This window comes from Sinohyriopsis cumingii, chromosome 6 (assembly GCF_028554795.1).
Source record: "Sinohyriopsis cumingii isolate HCF-2022 chromosome 6, ASM2855479v2, whole genome shotgun sequence".
NCBI classification, from domain to species: domain Eukaryota; kingdom Metazoa; phylum Mollusca; class Bivalvia; order Unionida; family Unionidae; genus Sinohyriopsis; species Sinohyriopsis cumingii.
Window position 1 is genome coordinate 77,300,032 of NC_142966.1, and position 14,931 is coordinate 77,314,962.

Sequence of the window (14,931 nt, forward strand, 5' to 3'; positions counted from 1 at the left end):
GATTTGGCACTTTTATTCAGCAGGGCTGTACATGAGCTCTCATTAACTGCAGGTCAGAGGTCAGAGGTTAGGGTTTTAGGGCTCATTTGCTGATAAACCATCAGTTTCCCTTTTAGATTGTGAAGTGACACAAGAACAAAATTACCCCCAATTTCATTTCTTTCCTCATTCATTGCTTTTTTCATTTCTTTTAGGTCTTTCTGCACTGGATGCTAAGTCCAGCGGTCGTATGGGACTAAGGACACTTGTCTATTATTTTGCCACGACATTTGCAGCCATTATTTTGGGCATTATCCTGGTCATCTGTATCCACCCTGGTGACCCTGTACTAAAAGATGAGACAGTGACTGGCAGTACCAGCAAACTTACCTCAGTTGATGCATTCCTTGACTTGATAAGGTATCTCACAATATGTATTATGTCACACACACACACACACACACACACACACACACACACACAGACACACACACACACACACACACTGACAGCAATCCACAGTACAGTATCTTATATTGCTATGCATCTTTTCCATACATAAGTGAACTAAATAAACCTGCTTTCTTGAATTAACACTAAAGAGATACCTGATGCTGTTGACTGTATACCACCATTACTGCTTAAGGACTTATGCATGTGGGTCACATTTTAATGTTCATTCTGTGTTTTCTGTCTGAATCTCTGAGGACTACCTTTCCTTTCTAATGTATAATTTTTGTCAGTAAAAATAATCCTTTCAGTGACCCACCTGTTCACTCCATTGAAGGGTGAAGGTCACAAGGTTTACCGTAATATTAGTGCTGACTTGACATACAGGCCATTGCTGCCACCTTCTGTGATCTAAATGATAAACTAACACTGAGAGTTCTTCAAAGGGACTTATAAAGGATAGTTACAATGCATATTTGTAATAATTTACATCTATTAATGTAGTAAATCTTAACTGAAAATTTATGGTCAAGGTCTATCCAAGGGTAGTAACTCTTGCTTAATATTTGTATCAGAATTAAATAGGCTTACACAGGTATGTAAATAAATATTTTTTAAAACATTTTTAGCATCTCTTGCCAAAATTTTGACTCATAGTCTATGCTACTTGACTGTGGCAGAATCACTGTTTGTTTCTTTTAAAACTCAGACAAAAAGAAATTTCATGCTAAGAAGTTTCACTGTTTTTCCACAGAAACATATTCCCAGACAACATAGTCCAGGCATGTTTCCAACATGAGAAGACAGCATACAAGAATGTGACAATACCCAGGAAACAGATAATTTACGTGCCTGTGGAAGATATCAATAGCACCATTGGGAGCCTAGCCAATATCACTATGACCAATCAAATACTAGCAACAACAGCTGTGCCCAGAAACATGACTAAATTTATTATTGAAAGAGAGGAAATTAAGGAAATTCGGTACTTCCCATATTCTGATGGAATTAATGTGTTAGGTATGTAGCTTGATAAAACTTTAATTTAAATGCTCATTGGTTTGTTGATGATGTCATTATCCAGTCATATTGCTCATTCATTATCATGTTAACAAGGGTGGCCATATTATGTTGATGGCTTGTTATTTTGTTTATGCAGATTGTGAATGCAGAAAATTAAGTTTTTAAATTATCAGCTAACGAAAGGCATGAATATACATATGGGTCTGAGAATGAGGTTGTGACCAAAATAAACATGGAAACTATTGTCCAAAACAATTGAAGATAAATAGGTCATGTGGTTATTCTTGGTTTACTACAGAGTGGAAATGTTCAGCCTATGTGGGTATTTGAGAAAGCTTGCCAGTAGCTTCCCATGATTTGGACCATTTCAATTGGGGTTTTCCTATGACTTTTTCATCCACCAGTTATACTGACTGCCATGTGCTGAAAAATGGTGTTAAACACTCAACAACAAAAACAAGGCATATGAATAATTGTTAAATTTTGTTTAATCACGATTATGATCATGGACAGGAATTTCCACTGAAAGCAAAAACATATTTAAGTTGCTGTCAATAAACAGATTCTCTGTCATAAATTAAACACACTGTGTAATGATTGACACATATTATATGATTAGAAGTCAGTTGGAATACTGATACTAATTTAGAGGCTGCTTGCTGAAGCCTTTGCTGAGTTTGATTGTTGGTGTTGCTTGGTTCAATGTTCAGCATTCCTAATGAACGTTATGAGGAGTTATGGTCCCTGATTGACTCACCGATTTTCTTTTCTTCACATAGAGTCCCTTTATTTTTATGGGATGTGGACTAAATTTGGTACTCAATTTTATGTTGATGACATATTGGCTGAGTTTGATTTTCTGCTTTCTACCTCATCATTTAGCAGAACTTTGGCCCCTTATTGTCAGACTCGCCCACTTTTTGTGTTGCCTTTTGTAGCATTGGTGAGACCCAGGTGTCATTCATTCTGCCACCACAGGTATTGGCGACCTCCACATTAGTGATGGTCTTGGTTAATGTTTTTTTTTCACTGGCCATATGTCCTAAACCTTGGGAGGGATTGATGTCATACTTGAACTCTATTATTCAGAAACTCCACCTAATTTCATATCCATGCACTCCCAACCCACCCTGTTATCCTCAGGATAGGAAAAGCTGCTGCAAAATCATAGTTGAGCTTTCAGTTAATTGTTTTTCTATTTGGTTTCAAGTCCCAAATTCCCAGATTTAGGGAGGGATAGTTTCATACTTGGACTACAGAATCAGGGAGCTCCATGACTTTATATCCCTGCATCCCCATATTTGCTCTGACCCATATGCAAGGTCAAGGTCATTTAAAAATCCTTTTCAAATTTTGGTTGACGATTTTGTATATGATCATAATCATCCCAATCCCTGTAAGACATAGCTATCATACCTAGACTGTAGAATCAGGGAGCTCTACCCTTTCATATCTGTTCACTTCTACCCTTGCTCTGACCCTAGTAACTCCTGTCCTTGATTGTTATGTACCCCTGTGTCAGGGGAATAGGCAAGACCATTTCCATATACAGTAAAACCCATCTTGAGAGACCACTGTTATGAGAGACCACCTGTTTTGAGATAACAGGATCACCATGCACTGATTTATTGATTATATAATGTTGTGACCTGTTATGAGAGACCACCTGTTTTGAGAGACCATTATTTTTAGGCAGAATTGTGGTCTTTCAATACAGGTTCTACTTTGACTTGATTAATCTTTCCTTTTTTTCAAGCAAATTTTGTGCACAGGTTGTGAAACCTCACCTGCATTTGATTGTTGGTGTTCTTCAGTTAGTTGAGTTTTGGCCACTGAATGTCAGAACATCCAATTTCTTATCAGCATCATAGCTCCAGATAAGCTGCATATTTGCATATTTTATGCAAACAAATTAACTAAAAATGCATACCAACATTTTTAAACTCTTAAATGCATTACAAATATGCAAAACAATTTAATTTTAAGCAATTATTTCAAAGTTTTCAACTTCCTCTTCATTTGTGAACACAATGTTGAATGATGGCATGTTTGATCAATATAAACTATGCCATGTTAGTTCAGGTTTCAGATGTTTAGTGCATGTTTCAGTACTTAATTATTGTGAAAACATTCAAACAGACCCAAATAATCAAGTGCATCCTAAATTTGGTTGATAAAGCTGTTTGATGCACCCAAAAAGGCATGAATATTTGTCTTCATGTTTAAGACTCATCTTAATAGCTTGAGATTGTGTTTTGCAAATTTACTCATCTTTAAAGAATTAGTCTGTGTCTGTCAGTCATCAAGACTCTTTATACAAAGCTAATGTTAAAATTGCTCAGCCTTACAAAAATTTCAGAAATATAAAATGTATTCTTTTAATTTCAGCCAAATGCAGCATTGTTTCTTTGTTATAATCTTTATCTGAGCAAATTTCTAATTTGATGGGATTTAGTGAATGATCCTAAGCTGCAGAGAAGGTTAAATACCTGTGAAATGACAAAAAATATAACATGAAATGTTTAACGTATCAACTTTATATAATTTTATGAGCATCAAAGATGGAAATTGGATTGGCTACTGTATATGATTGAATGTTAGCTACAGACTTCATAGACCCAGATCTAATAATGTTCCTGCAGCCTGGGTCTGTTTACAGAACACATAATGTAGACCCTGATCTCCTGGCACATTATGCAGACTTATAGACAAGCATGTAAGTTATACTATGCTGAGATAAATTTTAGCCAATGTATTTAATACAAAAATAGCAGTGATGGAAACAAAAGTACTATAGTGTGTACCGTACTTTGTTATTTGTATTAATTTCATGTTAAGTGTGGTATCATCATGATCGAATGATACATTTTTTTTCATTTCTGTGAAATCTTTCTTTAGTCACTGCCAATTTTTTAAAAATTTAAGCATTTCTTTTCAATGACAGGCTGAACAACAGAATTTTGCATTTCAAATGATATCAAAATTTTAAAAGGTTCCTGATCTTCTAGTTTCCTGTACAGGTTTTGTTGATTTGTTTGTGTGAACAATTTTGTGTTTTTGTTTAATATACTTTCTAATTTCCAGTTAATACTATTCAAAGACAACAAAATATGAATCATATAGCCTAGCATGGTGTATCCATTCTTATCTTAATTTTGAATTTTTCCTTAAGCATTTTGTTCAAAACTAACTAATGCATTTTTGTAAATTATGTATTCATGTACACACCTAACCATCTATGCCCTACTTTTAGCTACATATCTGAATTCATCTTTCCATGCTCATTTAATATTATACTTAGCCATAGGGTGGGGATCTCAGTAGTTTCAAAGTTTTGACTAAGGCATTAATTGTTTGAGGATAAGGATGGACCTTGGAGACAATATCTTTTGTATATATTTGCCTTATCTTTGGGGTGAGAGACCAGAAGTGTATGGGTAATTATACAAGGACCAAAACTATGCCTCCAGGACAAAACACATGATTATCTTTCAATCCTTTTATCAGAAGTGTTGATACTTGGTCTAGAGATCACATACACCTGTTCTCAGACATACTGATTCCATAATTTTGGAGTTATTTCAAGTTTATGCAAAATCTCTCGCCCACTCCCTAGCATTCACTCAAGTTGCTGGATTGAAATTTACATCTACAAACCACCTTTAATCATATCTTTAGATTTGAAGTCTATATCTAGGATGGTATGAAGTCTATTCTTGGACATATGAAGTCTATATCTAGGATGGTATGAAGCCTATATCTTGGACAGTATGAAACCTACATGTTGGACATTATGAAGTCAAATATATTGGACAGTATGAAGCCTATATATAGGACAGTATGAAACATATAGCAAGGAAAGTATGAAATCTATATCTTGGACAGTATGAAGCCTATATCTTGGACAATATAAAGCCTATATCTAGGAAAGTGTGAAACCTATATATTGCACAGTATGAAGCCTATATGTTGGGCATTATGAAGTCTAAATCTTTTATGGTATGAAGCCAATATACAGGATAGTGTGAATTCTATATGTTGGACAGGATGAAGCATATATCTGTAACAATATGTAGTCTATGTCTTGGATGGTATGAAGCCTATATCCTGGACAGTATGAAATCTATATATTGGACAGTATAAGAGGAATTGCCTGATATTACTGATCATGCCTGCACACATGTTTGAACAGACAAGATTACATGATCCCCACCTCTTAATTGAAAAGCATGTGGATAAATCCATTGTTTACACTTGTTGTTTAATGGGATTTTTTATTTTCAGGGCTGATCACTTTCTGTGTGGGATTTGCCATCATCCTTGGGCAGATGGGACCTGAGGGTCAGGTCATGGTCAAGTTCTTCAACATCTTGAATGATATTGTCATGAAGCTTGTGGTACTTGTCATGTGGTAAGGAGACAATATCTCAATAGTTTATATATGTACTTGAATGATATTGTCATGAAGCTTGTGGTACTTGTCATGTGGTAAGGAGACAATATCTCAATAGTTTATTGATGTACTTGAATGATATTGTCATGAAGCTTGTGGTACTTGTCATGTGGTATGGAGACAATATCTCAATAGTTTATAGATGTACTTGAATGATATTGTCATGAAGCTTGTGGTACTTGTCATGTGGTAAGGAGACAATATCTCAATAGTTTATTGATGTACTTGAATGATATTGTCATGAAGCTTGTGGTACTTGTCATGTGGTAAGGAGATAATATCTCAATAGTTTATTGATGTACTTGAACGATATTGTCATGAAGTTTGTGGTACTTGTCATGTGGTAAGGAGATAATATCTCAATAGTTTATTGATGTACTTGAACAATATTGTCATGAAGTTTGCGGTACTTGTCATGTGGTAAGGAGACAATATCTCAATAGTTGATGAGGTCTATGTACCTTGTCATGTAGTAATGAGACAATGTCACCAGTAATATACTTTATTGGTGGTGAGGTCTATGTTCCTTGTCATGTAGTAATAAGACAATGTCACAAGTTGTTGCTGTTGTTATAGGGTTTAACACCGTTTTTCAGCACACAATAGGCTTTACATAGCAGCCAGTATTAATGGTGGGGGAAGAAACTGGGAAAACCCCAGAAAGAACCACCAAACCACGAGAAGCTACTGGCAAGTTTTCTCATATACCCACATTAGCTGAATCCAAGACTCAAACCCACGTAGACAGAGGTGAGATGGCAGTGATCCGTAACGGAGAGTGCTTTAGACCACTTGGCCACCAGTGTCACATGTAAGTACTTTATTGTTGATGAGGTCTGTGGTTCTTGTCATGTAGTAATGAGACAGTGTCAGAAGTAATATACTTTATTGTTGATGAGGTCTGTGGTTCTTGTCATGTAGTAATGAGACAGTGTCAGAAGTAATATACTTTATTGTTGATGAGGTCTCTGATCTTTGTAATGTAGCAATGAGAAAATGTCACAATTAATATACTTGTTGATGAAGTGTGTGGTCCTTGTCATGTAGTATTGAGACAATGTCACAAGTAATATACTTTGTTGTTGATGTCATCTGTGGTTCTTGTAAAGTAATACTGAGACTGACACAAATATCTCACAAATATTTCACAAGTTAGGCACTTGTTGTTGATGAAGTTTGTGTTCCTGGTCATGTGCAGGGCTTGAAATTAACTTTTTCAGTACCAGCATCATTTTGATAGTTGTAAAATTTTCAACCACCAAATTTAAGCTATTTTGAATACGTATAAATTACTAGGAAGAAACTTCTAGCTCATTTTGTTTTCAGCTATCAATTTATTAGCCTATCAGAATTGTAACTAGCCCCTGTATGCGGTGCACTTATTGTTGGTGATGCTAATGGTCATTGTCATGTGGTAATAAGACAATTTCACAAGTAATGTACATATTGTTGATGAGGTCTGTGGTCCTTGTCATGTGGTGATGAGACAATGTCACAAATAATATACATATTATTGATGAGGTATGTGGTCCTTGTCATGTGGTGATGAGACAATGTCACAAGTAATGTACATATTGTTGATGAGGTATGTGGTCCTTGTCATGTGGTAATGAGACAATGTCTCAAACAAATTACATATTGTTGATGAGGTATGTGGTCCTTGTCATGTGGTGATGAGACAATGTCACAAGTAATGTACATATTGTTGATGAGGTATGTGGTCCTTGTCATGTGGTGATGAGACAATGTCTCAAATAAATTACATATTGTTGATGAGGCTTGTGGTCCTTGTCATGTTGTAATGAGACAATGTCACAAGTTGTTGCTGTTGTTGTTGTAGGGTTTAACGCCATTTTTAATCACTAGAAGACTATACATGGCGGCCAGTATTAACGGTGGAGGAAGAACCCAGGAAAACCCCTGGAAAGAACCACCAACCCACAAGAAGCTACTGGCAGGCTTTCTCACATACCCACATTGTCCGAATCTGAGACTCGAACCCATGCAGACAGAGATGAGATGGCATTGATCCATAATGGAGAGCACTTTAGACCAATTGGCCACTTGGGGCCCCAATGTCAAAAGTAATGTAGTTGATGAGGCTTGTGGTCCTTGTCATGTGATAATGAGACAAAGTTGCAAGTAATGTACTTGATGATGAGGCTTGTGGTCCTGGTCATGTGGTGACAAGACAATGTCACAAGTAATGTACATATTGTTGATGAGGCTTGTGGTCCTTGTCATGTTATAATGAGACAATGTCACAAGTAATGTACATATTGTTGATGAGGCTTGTGGTCCTTGTCATGTTATAATGAGACAATGTCACAAGTAATGTACATATTGTTGATGAGGCTTGTGGTCCTTGTCATGTTGTAATGAGATAATGTCACAAGTAAAGTAGTTGACAAGGCTTGTGGTCCTTGTCATGTTATAATGAGACAATGTTGCAAGTAATGTACTTGATGATGAGGCTTGTGGTCCTGGTCATGTGGTGACAAGACAATGTCACAAGTAATGTACATATTGTTGATGAGGCTTGTGGTCCTTGTCATGCAGTGATGAGATAATGTCACAACTTGTGACAAAATATACTACACTTTGTCACCTCTTGGCTTGAATTGATAAAAATTCCAGTATTGAAACTGCAAATTTGATATGTGCTTGAAACTTTGATGTCATATCTTAGACAATGACAAGATACATGATACTTGAAACTTTGATGTCATATCTTAGACAATGACAAGTTACCTGATACTTGAAACTTAATAAAAAAATTATTGAAGTTTTTTATTATAGTTTTATATTTCCTACTTTTAGATCATTTGCTTCTAAGAAATATTTATGTCAGTTTTGAAAGCTTTCATGTTGGTGGTGCCAATATTTCCCATGGTTGCATTATAGAGTGAAAGCCTGAGTCCTTTACTTGGAAAGTTGTATCACTGCCTGGCCTGTTTGCTCTAGGGTGTTTGGAACTCAGGAGCTAAACATGAAATTTGAACAATGATGTTGATTTGGGACTTAACATCATGTGTACATTGATGTATGTAATGAAACTTGTATTATTCATTCTTTTCACAAACTACAGTTGTTTCATGAATCCAGTTCAGTCTGTTTCATAAAACACTTTAGACTGACCCAGCTGTTGGAGGTTTGATAGATGACTTCATATTTATCCAAATTTCTTAAAGGTTTTTCTGGTATGGGTTTGGTTTAATGTTAGTGTATTTAGGCTTATCCATTGGTAGGCTTCAAACTTGGAACATTTTGGTCACAACTCTGGCATTCTAACCCCATGGCTCATTTTCTTCATGGACATGGAAAATCTCTATTTACACTCTGATAAGAATTAATGTATGCATTGGCATTGGTATTCTCAATATTTTTGTTTTGTTACAAGCATTTTTGAGGAGTGGTGGTGGTGAATGGGGTATTTTGGAGATACGTCGTTGTTGCTGTTGTTGTAGGGTTTAACGCCATTTATCAGCACATGATAGGCTATTCATAACGGCCAGTATTAATGATGGAGGAAGAACCTGGGAAAACCCTGGAAAGAACCACCGACCCATGAGAAGCTACTGGCAAACTTTCTCACATACCCACATTGGCCAAATCCGAGACTCGAACCCACACAGACAGAGGTGAGATGGCAGTGATCCGTAACGGAGAGTGCTTTAGATCACTCAGCCACTTGGGGCCCTTACATCATTGCAAAGATGTGGATGAGAAAACTGATTGCAGCAGAACACACATTTTTATTTGGAATTTTCAATGTACAAATGTTCACTGTAAGCCAAGACACCTCAGAAATTGCCATTTTTGTTTAGATTTGTAGTCCATGAGTGTCACTTTTTATATGGTATTCCAGGTAATGTAACATCTCTGGCATTCAGGTGAATGATTGCATTAACCTCTATTTCCTGAACAATTTTACAAGTAGGGTCATGGGATGGTCCATTAAAAGTAACACTTGACAACTTTTTGCATACTTGTCATTATGCCAGGTTTTTATAGTTATCCCAGTTTAGACAGTTTTGTATTTTCATGTACAAATCAACATCAAGTCTTTGCAATGAGATCAACTTCTCAGACACTAATTACATGTACAGTAATGAAACTTGAGGGGTGTATTCATAATCGATGGTAATGTTCATTGCAGGCAAAAGGAGGTCATGGTGACCTAATCTGCATACTCAAGTGACTTTATTGGGTATTTGGAATATTATCTAGACGTGGCATTCTGCAGAATTTTCATTACATTTATTTCATTATTTCTGAGATTATCGCACATTGTAACAGGGTGATCTGGGCTGGGATTAGATTTTAGCAAAGACACAAAATGATTTCATGAATAAGATATTTATTTATAATGTAATTGAAATGATGAATGAATCTAATACCAGACTTGTGCACATAAAGTGCAACAATCATTTTTACAGAATGATGCACACTGATATAAAAATGTGATCTAAAGAAATGGTATCGTTCCAAATCATAACACATAACTTAAATGAGTAATTAAACAAGTATCAATGTATAAAACTTGTAAATAATATGATTGATATATGGATCTCTCTGCATGGGTATCAATGTTTAAAATTTAAACACAAAAGTGAACAATGTCTCATCTACCACCAAGAGTATCAAAGTATAGGATTTACACAACTATAAATAAGGTATAATTCTGTCACCATGGGTGATTAAAGCATAGAATTTTTATAAAAATGTGAATGTTTCATCCACAAGTTGGATATATCATTGATTTGACCTGCACTCATATAGTTGTATGGAATAGTTTTTTTGGCTCTTATAGCAATATTTAATATTGACTGAACAACAGAGTATATCTAACTCACGGCATCCAGTTGATGATTATGAAGCATTTTCAGTTTCACCACTCTCGCTGAATGGTCTAAGAGCCACCACACATGGTCAGTCCATTCCAGTCTGTCAGCATTGACAGCAGCACACATGTTATACAAAACCCCACAGAGTTCCATGAATCCCTATCCAGAATCAGCTAAACATATAATGACTAGAGCCATGAGAAATGGTGAAGTTCAAATGCAGAGATCTACATTACACATGCATGCATGTGAAGTTGCTTCATTACATATTAAATAATTCTATCAGAACTATTGTATGTGATTAGTATTACATTAACCAGGTTCATACATGAATCTGTATTGAACAAGAAAAACTCACAGTTATAAGAACTCAAACATTTTCTCCTCCTTTAGTACATGCAGTGTACAAACATGTTTAATTTGTCTATTCATTTATGAAACAGCTAACTTGAAAACAGACTATAGTACATCCAATAACATGACATACGGTAGGTTTAACTATCTGTAAAATTTAGAGTAAATACTGGAACATCCAATATATCAAAACAATTCTATCAGATAATACAGATAAAGAAAAAAAATTACATATTTTTATTTCACATGCTTCTTAAGCTGAAAACTGGTCCTATAAAGTGGACAGCTTCCTAACTTCTTAGCTTCTCATTTTGCACATAATTCAACCCAGTACAATCAAGAAAAGAAGGATGGTGTGAAAGCAGTATGTGGTGCCATTAAAGATGAGTACACTCATGAAGGTTCATGAGTGTACATGTCAAAGTGACAAAGAAATAGAACTTAATGTAGAATTAGAGGATACTCATGAATGCATGTGCTATAATCGGGATTATTGTCATACCCTCTGTTTGTCCATTTGTAAGTAACACTATCCCCTCCTTGAGGGAAATTCACCAAATTTTTTACTCGGGTTCCTCATGTGATAACCATCCAGTAGGGTGCACATTTCTTGGCCCCTTCCATGGGTCCCTGGCAAGGGGCAAAGGTCAAATATATAAAAATTGTAGTAATAGTGGCATTTGGTAAAATTTTATTAACTAATACTGAAGTATGCAGTCTAAGTGAAAAGCCACATAATATAACTAATGCAATTTTGGTTATTGCCTATGGATTAAAAAGGGACTATGCAATAAAAAGCATATGGAGTTGCCATGCCAAGCAATGAAAGAAACTTTAGTTATAACTTATGTCAGTAACAAAAGCACTCAAATATTCAAAATATGAATCCCTCAGTTTATCTTCATGAATATATGTGTGTCATAGAATTATTTGTACTTAATGGTTATGCATTATACCTGAATGAAAATGTACACAGGTTTCTTTACCATACAGCATTACCAGACAGTGGTTTATTTCCATCTTAAGTTATTTAAAAGAACTGTGTTCGGTTCACCCAGTGCCACATAAGCAAAGTGCTTGCAGTGAGAAAACTGATTGCCTTAAGCTGTCTGGCCATGGATTTCACTTATAGAGTCAATAATAGCATTCTGCAGAATTCTTTTAATGTCTTGAAGTGGTCTGCATAAATTGGAGTTGGTAGCAAGTATTGAAACAAACAGTCAGTCAGTCAAAGAGTTTTTCCATGTGTTACAGGTATTCTCCATTTGGTATCATGTTTTTAATTGCTGGTAAGGTGTTGGAACTAGAAGATCCATCTGAAGTTGCTCAGCGCCTTGGCCTCTACATCATCACGGTCATCACAGGTCTCGTCATACACGCTGGTATCACTCTCCCACTGATATACTTCATCATCTGCCGTAAAAACCCACTCAGGCTTTTCCAGGGGGTTTTCCAGGCCTGGCTGACTGCTTTGGCAACCGCATCAAGGTTAGTGTATCGCTGAATTAGTCATACAGGACTGGCATAACAGTCCATACATGTCAACTTGTCATCTCATTGGTTTGATAGTGATCATCAAAATAAATTGTCTTACATGGAGTAGGGCAAAATTTATATAGTAACATATATAATAAACGAAACATATTGCAACAGATGACATAGGCAAAACCGTACATGTGATATCTGTAGGTCTTTCCAGGAGTCTCTCGGAAAATCGGTTCACAACACAGTCTTTGAAGTTGAAAACTAAATGGCCTATTTCTAGCTTACCAACTGAGCTTATGTTATGGTTCCATGTCCATTGTGTGTTGTCTGCTGTGTCCATCAAAATTTTCAACCTTTTCTCAAAAACCAAATGACCAGTTTAAACCAGACTTGGCAGACATACTATCCATCCTCAAATATGGCCATTGTTACTAACATTAAAACATCTTTAAGAAACTTCTTCTCAAAACCTACACAGTGGATTTTCACCAAATTTAATTGAAAGCCTTCTGGCATAGAGGGTCTTAATTTTGTGCAAATGATGCTAATCTGCCATCAGATATGGCTAATGTTACTAAAAAAAGAAAACCCTTGAAATTACTTCTCAAACATCAGTTAAAAGAATTTGACTAAATTTGACAAAAAGCATCCTGGAATCAAGGTCTTTCAGGTTTATTTTTCAAATGATGCTGATGTAGCTTCAGATAAGACTTCCAGTACTAAACAACTTCTCAACAAAAAGAACCCCACAGAATTTGACAAAATTTGACAAAAGGCATCCTGGAATCAACATAAAGAACCCCACAGAATTTGACAAAATTTTACAGAGAGCATCCTTGTATAGAAAGCTTTCAGTTGTTTACTAATGATGCCAGTCCACTGTCAAGTATATCCATCATTACTAAAACTAAGAAACCCTTTAAGTTATTTCTTTTTATAAAACAATAAAACCTTCAACAGATGTTTACCAAACTTGCCAGAAAACATCATGGCACAAGGGGCTTTACGATTTTAAAAATTTAAAAAAACCTTTAAATTACTTCTTAGAAAATGCTTAGCAGAATTTGACCAAAGTTCACAGAAAGCATGAAAACTTTACAATTGTATACCTCGACCATTAAGAGATTTCCCAGCTTTGCTAATGGCTTATAAATTTGTTGCTTTTGTTCTTTAGTTTACTGTTATTAATTTATGATAGATAGATAATTGGGTAGGCAGAACAGTAAGTGTTCTACTTTCTCAATGGTTTTATGCATATTAAAAACATTAATTGTTTCTTAATGCAAAGATTATAAGAATTTGCCAGAGGTTTTTTGAAGATTTCTTGCCAAATTATTAATTTGAGTTGTTTCCCTTTGCAGAACAATTTATACTATTCTAAAGAGTTGTTTTCCTTTCCAAAACATATTGTACAGCCACCATAAGGAGTTACACTAATTACCTGTGTAGACATTGATTACATTCTATGTAGACATTGATTACATTCTGTGTTGACATTGATTCTATTCTGTGTAGACATTGATCCCATTCTGTGTAGCCATTGATTCCATTCTGCTTTTTAAATTAAATGTGTTTAATAAATATAATTTGACAGGTAGTTTGGGTAAATGATCTGCAGTTAAAGATTCTAAAGAAACAAAATCTCATTGTTTAATTATGGCTTTTTATGCCTAGTGATATTGGACTGCATTCAAAACATGGACACATAGTTTCTTATTGATTTCATAATAAACTACTATCTTCTTCCATAAAGTGCTGGGAAAAAATTGTAATTTTTTTTCTTTTCTTTCTTCAACTTAAATATTTTGACTGATTTTAAAATTTAGATATTAAATTTTTTATGGCATACATCAGTATGTTGATAATAAATCTCCCACATTGGACTCACAAACCTCCTGCATTTGTACTTCGGAATTACCACATATAGATATAACTGAAATGTTTTGAGTACTTGCCAAATGAAAATGATGTTGCATTTGCTAAGTTTGTTTTACTCTTTCAGAACCATCCTAAGAAAAATTGGTTTCCTGAATGAAATCATTCACATTTCGCAGATATTTTAAAATCAGTCATGTTTGGCAGATTTTTTAGTGGGTTATTTTTGATAAATTTTTTAAAAATCAGTCATTTTTTTTTGAGTTATGTTTGATAATTTTGTTCACATATTTTTACCTCACCCTGGTGGTAACACCAAGTAGTCTAATGGCATGGTTTATCTGAGTCTTCCATTCCCATTTGTTGTTAGAAACTTCCTATATACCACTGACAGCTTTGTACATAATTTCCCAGGCCATTCAGAGTTGATGCTGATTTGTCATCCAGTATCACCACCATTACTAG

The 14,931-nt window shown here is 35.3% G+C and overlaps 1 protein-coding gene across 1 annotated transcript in view; it reads left to right on the plus strand.

The window, feature by feature from the left end:
• LOC149797264 (excitatory amino acid transporter-like) overlaps positions 1 to 14,931 on the plus strand; it is a 46,347-nt gene that overhangs the window by 13,716 nt on the left and 17,700 nt on the right. Inside the window, exons 3-6 of the mRNA XM_089961967.1 lie at positions 195 to 399; positions 1,184 to 1,449; positions 5,737 to 5,863; positions 12,361 to 12,594. Of these exons, the coding sequence (XP_089818093.1) occupies positions 195 to 399; positions 1,184 to 1,449; positions 5,737 to 5,863; positions 12,361 to 12,594 (832 nt within the window). The remainder of the gene's footprint in view (positions 1 to 194; positions 400 to 1,183; positions 1,450 to 5,736; positions 5,864 to 12,360; positions 12,595 to 14,931) is intronic.